This window comes from Periophthalmus magnuspinnatus, chromosome 5 (assembly GCF_009829125.3).
Source record: "Periophthalmus magnuspinnatus isolate fPerMag1 chromosome 5, fPerMag1.2.pri, whole genome shotgun sequence".
NCBI lineage: Eukaryota > Metazoa > Chordata > Actinopteri > Gobiiformes > Gobiidae > Periophthalmus > Periophthalmus magnuspinnatus.
Window position 1 is genome coordinate 16,595,180 of NC_047130.1, and position 12,121 is coordinate 16,607,300.

At 40.5% G+C, this 12,121-nt stretch overlaps 1 protein-coding gene across 1 annotated transcript in view; it reads left to right on the forward strand.

Moving 5' to 3' along the window:
- Window positions 1-5,765, forward strand: part of scn8ab (sodium channel, voltage gated, type VIII, alpha subunit b) — a 71,276-nt gene extending 65,511 nt beyond the window's left edge. The window contains exons 27-30 of the mRNA XM_055222039.1: window positions 394-531; window positions 1,754-1,858; window positions 2,477-2,747; window positions 3,381-5,765. Coding sequence (XP_055078014.1) covers window positions 394-531; window positions 1,754-1,858; window positions 2,477-2,747; window positions 3,381-4,543 — 1,677 coding nt within the window. The 3' untranslated portion in view covers window positions 4,544-5,765. The remainder of the gene's footprint in view (window positions 1-393; window positions 532-1,753; window positions 1,859-2,476; window positions 2,748-3,380) is intronic.
- The last annotated feature ends 6,356 nt before the right edge of the window (window positions 5,766-12,121 follow it).

The window sequence follows — 12,121 nt, forward strand, 5'->3', positions numbered from 1 at the left end:
TAAAGGGACTGCACCTGATTTTTACCGTCTTAAAAACATGAAAAACAAAACTAGTTCATTTTAGACGGTTTGCAGTGGTCCAAAGTGGTTCCTCACTTATCTTATGCATTCTGAGCATCCTAAGAGTTTCTAAGTTCTTTTCACAACTTCCAAAGACCAAAGCTCACAACAACTAGCATGACAACGCGCGCTGCCTGATTATCGAACAATAAAACAATTAAAATTAATTACAGACAGCACGCAGCTGACTTATTTTTACCTCGAGAGCTGCTTATACACATATCTGTGCTAGGGCAAGACACATTTAGCCAAAATACATGGGGAAAATCAGATGCAGGCCCTTAAGGTAAGAAAATAGTCAGGATTATTTTCAATGTTATTTTTGTTTTACAGGTGGAAGACCAGCCAGTGTACGAGGACAACCTGTACATGTACATCTACTTTGTCATCTTCATCATCTTTGGATCCTTCTTCACTCTGAACCTCTTCATTGGTGTTATCATTGACAACTTCAACCAGCAAAAGAAAAAGATAAGACACTATACTTCACTTTTTAGTTTTTTCCAATGTTTATAGTTTAATAATGGAAGTATTTGGGTGTCGATCTGTCCTGGTTAAAAAGCCAATCTGGAGCGAGGCTGTTGAAGGTAACGTTCCTTAGCAACGCTGTCAATCAAACCTGTTGCTAACGCTAGCAGGAGCGATCTTGGGGAAAGAAGACGCCTGATTCTTCCGTTATTAATGTTCCTATCTTGAGTTACTGACAAAATGGTGATACAAAAACACCAGGATCATGTAGAGCGGGTTAATATGAACATTTTAAGAACAAAATGACGAGACTGACAGCAGCAGTTACAGTGAGAGGGGACACAGTTTTTCAATATAAAGTGAATTGGAGCCAGAGTTGATGGAGCCGAAAGCATGTCCATGTTCACTTCTTATTTGGAGTGCGGCGGCTAGCAGGTTAGCTATGTCCATTTATATATATATAGTCTATGTGTGTAATCAATTGAATTTGAATCAAGATTAATATTCTCGATGGTCAGTGATCAGGGCGGGTCTTTTTAATGGAGACGCCTACAGCCAATCCTCTGTCAGTAAAACACTGCAGTTAGGGTTAGAAGATATGGGACTACTTTTTAAATGTTCAGTCTTTTTTTTTTTCTTTTTGCTGTTTATAAAGCAAGTTGGTTAAAAAATGAATAGTTTTCAAATGTCTTGGATTTTGAATAGATATGGGACAATATTAAAATTTGGTGTTATGATTATGATGGCCAAAATAATTACGATTAACGATTATATCACGATAATGATTAAAGTGGCTGAAAGTTTAAACATTTTATGGATATGAATAATCATAATTTAAATTTTATGAATAGCTTCCATATTTAAACAACAGTGATCTAGAAGAGAACATTATGGAGAAGTAGGTTTGTTCTGCACATTCTGGTCAGACAGACGGATTATCTTTGTTGTTCTACCCCTTTTGCCTCAATAAATAATATTCTTGTATATTGTCCCATCCCTAATCCTGCATTCTGTCTATCTGTTTTAGTTTTTTCCATTAGTTAATTTAATTTATGGGTCTAGTCTTAACTGTTTATCGAGTATCATTTTTCCTTAAACTATCAACTGACTCAGAAACTCCACAAAAATTTGAACTGAAACAAAAACGAAACCCAGTCAGATCTTTAGGCAGATCTCCAGTTTGTGCAGTGTTTGTGATTGTAACCAGGTCGTATTGTGCCTTTACTTTGGAGGTCAGGACATCTTCATGACAGAAGAGCAGAAGAAATACTACAACGCCATGAAAAAGCTCGGCTCCAAGAAACCACAAAAGCCGATCCCAAGGCCTCAGGTTTGGTTTACATCTGTTTATTTTAATTTCAGTAGTATGAAGAAATGTAAAAGGCTTAACACAAAAAATGCTGTGAACTATATAACTTTTCTGATATGGGGTCAGCCACCTGCTTGTCTCCATGGAGATGTTATTGCCCTACCCAGAATGTTCCAGTTTTGTTTCCTCATCACACACAGACCTGGAGTTGTGTTTTGTTTCATTCACACATGTTTAACACACAAACCCTGCATATTTAACCTGAGTTCTTCTTTCAAACTAAAAACACTTTGTTCCATCTTCAACTCCACACACCTTCACTAGAATCATTAGAACAATTTCAGACCTGGAATTGCCAATCTCTGCTGAACTAAAGGTAAAAGGAGCTGTTAACTTGAAAACTACCACTTTGTGAGGTGAAACAGAGCATTTTTAGCTTTGGAGATGTGGACAGACTAATAATAAAGTGTTACCCAAACATCTGAGAATGACGCAAAACACAACTCCAGGTCTGTTTTTGATGAAGTAACAGCATTAGAACATTAAAGCTCATGAGAGTTTATTTTGTGTAATATTGGACCTTTAACATTTGTTACAGTGACTGGTCTAATGTTAAACCTTTCTTGTTTTTTTCTGCAGAACAATATCCAGGGCATGGTGTTTGACTTTGTGACGCAACAGGTCTTTGACATCTCCATCATGATGCTGATCTGCCTGAACATGGTGACGATGATGGTGGAGACGGACGACCAATCAGAGGAGACTGAGAATGTTCTGTACTGGATCAACTTCATCTTCATCGTGGTATTCACCGGAGAGTTCCTCCTCAAACTGTTCGCTCTGAGGCACTACTACTTCACCAACGGCTGGAACATCTTCGACGTGGTAGTGGTCATTCTTTCCATCGTCGGTAAGAACCTGGAACAGAGTTTGTGTGTTTTATTTGCCTGAGAGAATGTTTTTTATGAGGTGTAGGTAATAGGGTTGTCAAGTAATGAAAACCAATGAAAACCAATCAGTACTCATTGTTCGCAGGTATCGATACTAAAAAAGTCCCATTCACAGGACAGAAATGAACCTTTCCTGAAGCTTTAGAATGATCTTGAGCTGTATCATTCACAAGTATAAGACACATAGACTAGTACACACCATGGACCACTATGAACCTACTGGACACTGAGGGATTATTTTCTGCTATAAAATTGTAATCCATGACACCTGTGAATTATTGTGTTATAATTTGGACATTTTAAATAAGTAATATTGATCTAGAATGACTTATGAATAAAAATAAACTACAACTTCCATGTTGAAAAGTTGTTGGGCCCAGTGGGAGCCAATGTTCTCCAATGTAATTTTCTTAATCAGTGATGCATGTAGGTTTTAGATATGGAGATTTAAAATGTCCAAAACATTAAATAATGATCCACAGATTATAACTATATACTAGCCAAAAGCATGGTATATTCTTTAAGTCAGGCGATACAGGGAAAATTACTGAGAAAATTGCGATATTTTAGTAACAAAATAATGTTTTTTTCAGGTATGTTCCTGGCTGACCTGATCGAAAAGTATTTTGTGTCCCCGACTCTGTTCCGAGTGATCCGATTGGCTCGTATCGGTCGAATCCTGCGTCTCATCAAAGGTGCTAAAGGCATTCGGACGCTGCTCTTTGCTCTGATGATGTCCCTTCCTGCTCTCTTCAACATCGGCCTCCTTCTCTTCTTGGTCATGTTCATCTTCTCCATATTTGGCATGTCCAACTTTGGATACGTAAAACACGGCGCTGGAATTGACGACTTGTACAACTTTGAAACATTTGGGAACAGTATGATTATCTTGTTCATGATCACCACTTCCGCGGGCTGGGACGGTCTTCTGTTGCCTATTCTGAACTACCCTCCCGACTGTGATCCGTTCTTGGAAAACGCCGGGACCCCCGCTACCGGAGACTGCGGAAATCCATCCGTCGGAATCTTCTTCTTCGTCATGTACATTATCATCTCTTTCCTGATCGTCGTCAACATGTACATCGCCATCATCTTGGAAAACTTTAGCGTAGCCACGGAGGAGAGCGCCGATCCTCTCAGCGAAGACGATTTTGAAACCTTCTACGAGATCTGGGAGAAGTTCGATCCGGATGCGTCGCAGTTTATCAGCTATGCTAAGCTTGAGGACTTTGCCGACGCTCTAGAGCATCCCTTGCGCGTTCCCAAACCCAACACAATCGAACTCATCGCCATGGATATGCCGATGGTGAGTGGTGACCGCATCCACTGCCTAGATATTCTTTTTGCCTTTACCAAGCGCGTCCTAGGAGACAGCGGCGAACTGGACATGCTTAGACAACAAATGGAGGAGCGATTCGTAGCCGCCAATCCTTCCAAAGTGTCTTACGAACCGATTACGACAACTTTGAGAAGAAAGCAGGAAGACGTATCGGCTAGGGTCATCCAGAGAGCGTACCGCGCATATCTAGCTAGGCGTGGTTTCGTATGCAAGCGCAAGCCGGTGAAAAACAAGCCCGAAAACGAGGACAATCGCGAGCAAGACAAGAAAGAAGGAACTCCGTCAACTGCCTCCCTGCCTTCGTACGACAGCGTGACCAAACCGGAGAAGGAGAAGCAGGAAGACAACATGGACGGCAAGGGAGGGCGCAAGGAGAAAGGCAGAAACCCCAAAGACATCAGGGAATCGAAATGCTAAAAGGATTCACGAATGACACTTATAATAACACTGGAAATTATTAAACTATATTAACTCCAAGCAAGAGGAAACTCACTCACACAGATGTACAGATTTCATTTGCAAGTCCGAGAAAATAATATTCAAGAAATTTTGTTTACGATTCTTGTATTTATGCAAGGGGGAACGCAACTCGGAACACTCTTTAGCATTCTGTGTGGCCATGAGGTTCCTAGACTATTAACTATTACTAGAGGGATATACCTACTATATAGAGGAACATGGGAGGATTGCTAACTCGCCACTACGCAAACGATCACGCAAGGACTTTGACCAGGAAAAAAAACATATATATGTTTGGCTGTGAGTAATGGATTCCTATGGAAGACAACGGCATGTATGGGGACTTTGGCTGCGTCTTGTTGCTAGCCTAAAGCGAGTGGTGCGTTTGGATAGATGGACATGTGGTTGGTGAGCGGAGGATGCGATGGAGAGAGCTTTTGATTTCGTAGTGCTAGATGTTAATTTATGCAGCAAAATGCAATGAAAAAAGAACTACAACTCTGCCCATGTTACTGTTATAGCCATTCGATATTTGTTACACCCACATCCGAGCGCTTTTTTACATGGGCTTTTACACCAATTGGTTTAAAAGGGTCTGTTTCATTTATTATTATTATTAATGTTGATAATAATAACATAGGGGTCAACACGGGCCAAGGGCTTCAACCTCACATTTATTCAGAACGGTTTCCAAACATAAATAATTGTGCTTGTTCAAATGCATAGAAATGACTTTGCATGATGGCATGTTTTTGATCAAACGAAAAAAATAAAAAACTTGCATGAATTATCATAGTCCACAACAAGACACTAATACTCGAGATCGGGCAAAATTTTGAGGAAGTTGAGAATTTTTGAAGTGCTAACTAAGTGGGTCCGTAACACAAAACGATATTTTTTATGTTATTAACACATTTCAAATAACTGTATGCTAAAATGTTGACATAAGAATGAACTATGGAGCAATGGGTAAGATTTAAAGACTAATTTGCTGCTTTGAAAATATATATTATTCATTTGTTTATTTTTCTACGCACCAATGTTAAGACCATACCATTTTTGCCTTTAGTTGCTTATAAAGGGGCATTGTAGACAGGCTAACTATCCAACAGGCTAACTCCATCCGTATGTTTTTCTGGTGGTTAACAAAAAGGGCTGCTATGACGACGCTATAATGAATTTAATTGTAATTTTGGAGAGCGCCTTATTTTAATTTCGGGAATGTTTTTTTCACAAGCGGGAAAAAATATATGTTCGGAGAAGCCAAAGAGTTCTGCCTTTTTTGGAAATTTTGTCCATGCAAGACACAGAAGGATGCTATAGACATGTATGCAAACGCTTGAAAATCACCATCCCTTTTTCTCAGGAGATATTAATAGATGTACTATTAAGAAGCTCTACGACAAAATGCAAGTGAATGTGGAGGCAGATTTCATAGATTTTGTGTTTTGTCTCACGATGTTGTTTAAATATTGGCTGTTGAATTGTCCAGGGGGCATTTTTCCTGCTTAGAAATAGGGCTAGAGTCATCTCAAAACAGCCATTTACATTATAATACTTCTAGATGTATTTTAGTTCATATGATTGTAGACAAAATCAGAGAAATTGTAACGTCCCGATATTTAACTGAGCCTCGGCAAACAGTTTTTATCGTAGTTCTGTTGATTAACCAAACACAAGCTTTTGCACTTCCTGTTGTGCGATGATGTCACTTCCTCTGAGCTTCCTGGTCCAGTAGCTGCATGTGGGTCTGCGTGTGGGTCTTCGAAAAAAACAAATCGAAATCACAAAAGCTACTAAAGCAGTCAAACCACATGGAAGATGGAACATCCAACATTTGAGGCTAAACAAACTAGATCACAAACTGCAGAAGCGATGAAGGAACTTTTTAGAAATAAGTACTGTAAGATAGGAGTTTCTTTGACGGCATGTGCGATTTTTGTAAATACAGATTAATTAACGCTACTGCTATATAACTCTGAGTATTAATGACATTAGAATGACTTGAGCAGATTGTGTGTTCAAAGCAGGCAGGCGCTTCTTGAATCACTGTTCATAAATTTGGGGAGCGAACTAAACAAATCTGTCAAAGCAAAAGTCTTATGAAATGATCCAAATCAGTGTGCACATGCACTTCACAGTATGTGGCCACACCCCCCAAGCCCTGAGTAGTACTTGGTCCTGGCTAAGGCTGCTACTAACAATTGTTAATCGATTAGTCTAGAGATTGTTCTTTCAAGTAGGGCTGTAGCCGCCTTAAGAAATTCTTGTTGGACTAAAGACACGTGCTAGCGTTCAATTGGTCGACTAAAAAGGGGGCATGGCAAAAGCTCTTGATACTATTGGATATCTTTGTGTATCTGACCCAAACTGCACTCACAGGACTACACCTGCAGGGGGAGCTCATGCAGAAAAAAGAAGGAAATTATGTATTTATATAAAGACAGATTAAACTTGAATCCTGAGTTTAATGAGTTTACTTTCCACAGATAAATACCAAAAAATACCAAATCACTTCTGTTTTCTGCTGTCATCCCATAGAAATCCTGATAATCTAAATAAAACTATTAATTGGCGAAAACAAATCTTGGGTAACTATGACTCCAACTATGATTAATTGATCTAGAGACTAAACGGCTAAATCGATTGATTATTCGTTATTTAAAAGCAAATGAATACAAGATTTGTATTAAACTTGACCCAGATGAAGCTAACGTGATCCTGCATGGGGCGTCCGATCTTGATAAGTTCTATACGGATTCCATACCTCGCGTACCACAGTTTGAGAAGCACTGGACTAGACGACCAAAGGCCTACAGCCCTGTTAGCTGCAAATAATCGATTAACTTGTTTCAGCCCTAGTCCCAGTCCTGGTGCTGGTCTAGTCCTGGTCTGATCCTGGTCTGAGTCCTGGTCTAGTCCTGGTCTAGTCCTGGTCTGATCCTGGTCTAGTCCTGGTCTTTTCCAGGTATTTTTCAGGTCTAGTCCTGGTCTAGTCCTGGTCTAGTCCTGGTCCAGTCCTGGTCCAGTCCATCCCCTGCATGGTGAGGCCTGCTTTGGTGGGAGGATTGCACTACCAGCATACCCTTTTGTACAGTGTCTTGGTTACAAAGCCCTAGTCCTGGTTTGGTCCTGGTCTACAGATGAGACTAGTCCCTGTTTAAAGCTCCCCTCTGGCACATTGCTACAGTTTCTACTATTGTTTTTCATGATTTCTGTCCTGATGTTTATTTATTTAAGCTGCAAAATCACTTTGGGCACGTGCCTTTAGCTTGTGATCTGTCTAAAAGAGGTCAAAGTTGAAAGATTATAGATTATAGAAGAAGTATAGATTGATGTGTGATGTCACTGCCCGATTTGGAACCTTAACCAATTTGGCGCTGAAGTTGTTATAGTAACCGTACTTTGGACAAACCTAATTTTCGAGATTTGTGTGATCAAAATTACTGTTGGAATATAAACCGTTTTACTGATAAATACTTGCTCAAAGTTGGTGAAAATTCTGTATTTAAACATCTTAAAACATTAAAACACAGCTGAGCTGAGTTAAGTCTGACTTCAGTAAAACAGTGAACTGTCAAATATGATCAGTTTTGTTTCTGTTTTGAAGAATAACCTTGGTGAAATTGTCAAACTTTGATATGAACGCGTTTAAGTTTAGCAATACTTATGGCTACAGCAGACAGAGCATATAGTACATAACACATTTAAAAGAGTTAAACGAGTTACATTAAAAAGGTTCCAAATCGCACCGGGTGCCAGATTGGGTAATGACATTTGGACTTCTCTGTTGCTGAAGTCCGCTGTGTCTCGGGGTCATATTTGGGTTTCATTTGGGTTTCTTGTTTTAGCAGTAATGGGTGAAGTCAGCCATTTTAGTTGCATGGATGCAAGACTGAGCTGTTGATTTTGCTGTTCACTGGATGTTTTTGTGTTGCCGCTGCAGTCGGGAGGGAGACTGGGCAATACATGAATCAGAGGAATGTCTTCATTTGAGCACGAACCTATTTCCAACAATAAAGCAGCCTTCCAGTTACACCAGCGCCTCCTGTGGTTATTCTGTGCACTTTCAAGCATGTTTACGTTATATTTAAAGTGGAACTAGACACTAAATCCATCATTTTCACTACTAAATTGTGTATATGGTGTTTGAATAGCATTATCCACTATGCCTAGTCCTTTTTTGGGCAATTTTAGTGCAACCTAGGTAAATTTGCAGCTTTCTGGTCAAAAACACTTGAAGTGTGTGCTGCCTTCAATGGTCTCTGCAATTTCAAGTAGTTGGTGACATCACAAAAGACTGCTCTGATTAAAGCCAGGTGTTTCTGATCACAAACACCTGGTTGCAGGGGCGGAGTTTGACCTGTGGATACCTGTTAGACCAATCACAATGTTCCTTATACCTCCAGACCCCACCTCTCCTCACTCTCCCCTTTAGTCCTCCAGACCTCGCCCCTCCTCCCCCCTCACTCTCCCCTTTAGTCCTCCAGACCTCGCCCCTCCTCCCCCCTCACTCTCCCCTTTAGTCCTCCAGACCTCGCCCCCCCACCACCACCAAACTCCCCCCTTGGTTGTGGGTGGAGTTTCTAGTGTCATATTGTTTAACTTCATTATTGGAGCGAGATTATTACGATTACGATGTACGTACATTTAGTATCTTTAAGTCTCTGTACCTGATTTTTACTGTCTTAAAAATGTGAGAAACAGAACTACTTTAGACCACTGTGTCAGTGGTCTAAGGTTATTCCTCATTTAACTTATGTATTCAGAACATCCTAATTTTTCACCATGATTAGTTTATAAGCACACTGCACAACTCTGAGACTAAAGAAGAGCATGCTAACAGTGCACTTCCTCATTATCAGACAGTAAAATGCTTTCTAATTAGATGCAGACAGTACGCGGTTCACACGTCACTGTGATTGGTTAAATCCACGTGTCACTCACTCAGGGATATGGCACAGCCTAATTCAGTTTTATAGTGTGTTCCTGCCAGCATAATGGGAGTGGGTATTATTCCTGTTTCTCTTTGTTCTCTCTTCTTTTTTTTTCAAATTTTGGGAAAAATTTTGCTGCGTGGAGACTCTCTCCAACACCTAGGTTCATCCTGACCCTAAACCAAGTGAAGACCTGGAGAAAGTTTGCACCCACATCTCCTGACATTTTGCCCCAGTGGCTCTAAAGAATGGGTCAAATGCAACAGACACATTTTCTTTATGAGAATAATTGAGCTCAACAACCTTGTCCATTTCAAAGTCCGCTGTGGTTCCAGAAGTGCATTTGACATAATTTTTTCCCATAGACTTTTCAAAAAAATTCAAAGACATCACGGAGGCTAACCAGCTAAGTGCAAACTAGCTACCTGCAAACAAACTATGTGCAAATGAGCTACGTGCTGACTAATATCTATAACATGGTTGTTTTAAGTCCAAAAAGCTTTTACTGGAAAACGTCCTTCCAGAATCAGAGAGTGGGCAGTCACTGTTGAGGTCAATATGGTTTACTTTTGCTTTTGAGTGAGTGACAGGTGGATTTAACCAATCACAGTGAAGCGTGACCATTCAGAAGAAGCAGGTGACTTCATTTATCTTTTTAAATTGACAAATACTATAAATTTGCATTAATCATAATCAAAATGAAATTGTGATCTAGCTCTAAGAACCTTTTGCTGTACCACGTTAACGATTGCGTATAGTGTTTATGTTTATTTGTTTATTTAAGTCTGTGCTTGTGTTGATTGCGTGAAGCGGCTCTGTCTGGTCGTCTTGTTGACATCGTACAGTGTTTGGGTGTGTCCTGGTGCAGCTGCTCTGGGCAGCCTGTGTGTGGAGGGGAAAAGAGAGGAAAGAGGAGGAAGAGAAAGAAGTGCAGGGAAGAGCAGCCTGTGTGTGGAGGGGAAAAGAGAGGAAAGAGGAGGAAGAGAAAGAAGTGCAGGGAAGAGCAGCCTGTGTGTGGAGGGGAAAAGAGAGGAAAGAGGAGAGAAAGAAAGAGGGAGGAAAGAGCAGCCTGTGTGTGCCTCTACAAGACAGAAAAAGAGAGGGGGAAAGGGAAGAAAGAAGGAGGGAGAGAAGGAGGAGAGATGGAAAGAAGAGAGAGTGCAGGGAGGAGCAGCCTGTGTGTGGAGGGAGAGAGGAAAGGAAGAATGAGAGAGTGAGAGGAGGAGGAGAGAGAGAGGCCTGCGTGTGCCTCTACAAGACAGAGAGAGGGAAGAAGAACGGGGAGGAAAGAGAGAGGAGAGGGAACGGAAGGGGAGTGGAAAGAGAGAAGGGAGTGCAGGGAAAAGCAGCCTGTCTGTTTCTACAAGAGAGAGAGAGGAAGGAGAGAAAGAGTAGGGAAGAACGGAGAGAGTGAGAGAAGAAGGATGGGGAGAGAGATGGGGCAAGGAAAAGGAGAGATGGAGAAAAAAGGAAGGAGTGCAGGGAAGAGCAGGCTGTGTGTACCTCTCCTGTGAGGAAGAGAAGGTGGGGGGTGGAGGAGGAAAGAGCAGGAGAAGGGGGGATCTGGAGTTAAGATGGAGAGAGAAAGGAAACAAGAAAGACTGAAAGAAAAAAGTGACTTGGGACATAAAGGGAAGATGAGAGAGAGGAGAGGGAATTAAACAAAGAGAGGGACAAAGAATCAAAACTAAGGGAAAGGGAGAGGATAAAAGTGTATGAAAAGAAGAAAGGACTTGAAATAAACAGATGATGAAGGAGAGGGAGGAGAAAAGAGTGTAAACAAACAGGGAAAGGGGGTAGAGGAGAGAGAGAAAGTGTTGGGTAAAAGGGAGAGAGAGGAGAGGGAGGATGAAAAGGAAATGAAAGAGGAGAGGGAGAGATGATAAAAAGGAGCGAGAGTGTGGGGAAGGAGAAAAAGCAGATAGAGAAAGGAGAGGGAGAGAGTAGAAAAGAGGAGAAAGAAAGTGTAGAGGAGGGGGAGCACTGCAGTGCAGATAGACGAATGCAGAGGATGTGGCTGAGTCAGCAGCTGCTCCTCACAGACTGAACACAGCAGACAGGAGCACAGCGCCCCCTACAGCCTCACACAGGGGGGACATAAACAATACAGTTATATTTGAAGACAACTAACAGAACCTTTATTTGTCCCACAGTGGGGAAATTCTAATGCAAAGTTCAAGAACAACAAGGAAATAGAAATGTGGGATCAAAAAACAAGATACAAAATATTCTATAAAAACTCTAACCACAATATTTATAAATATTTAATAATAATAATAATAATAATAATAATAATAATAATAATAATAATAATAATAATAATAATAATAATAATAATAATATATTTTATTTATATAGCGCTTTTCAAGACACTCAAAGTCGCTTCACAATACATAAAAGAATAAAATATCACAAAATTTACAACATAAAATCAAACATTAAAAGGTGAGTTTTGAGTTCTTTTTTGAAGGTGGGGAGGTCAGAGCAGTCACGGAGGGGTTTGGGCAGTGATTTATAAATACTTTTAAAAGAGTTCAAATGAGAACAGTATCACTCGAGTTCATGTACTGGATTATTAAATAGCAACAGTAAACCAGAG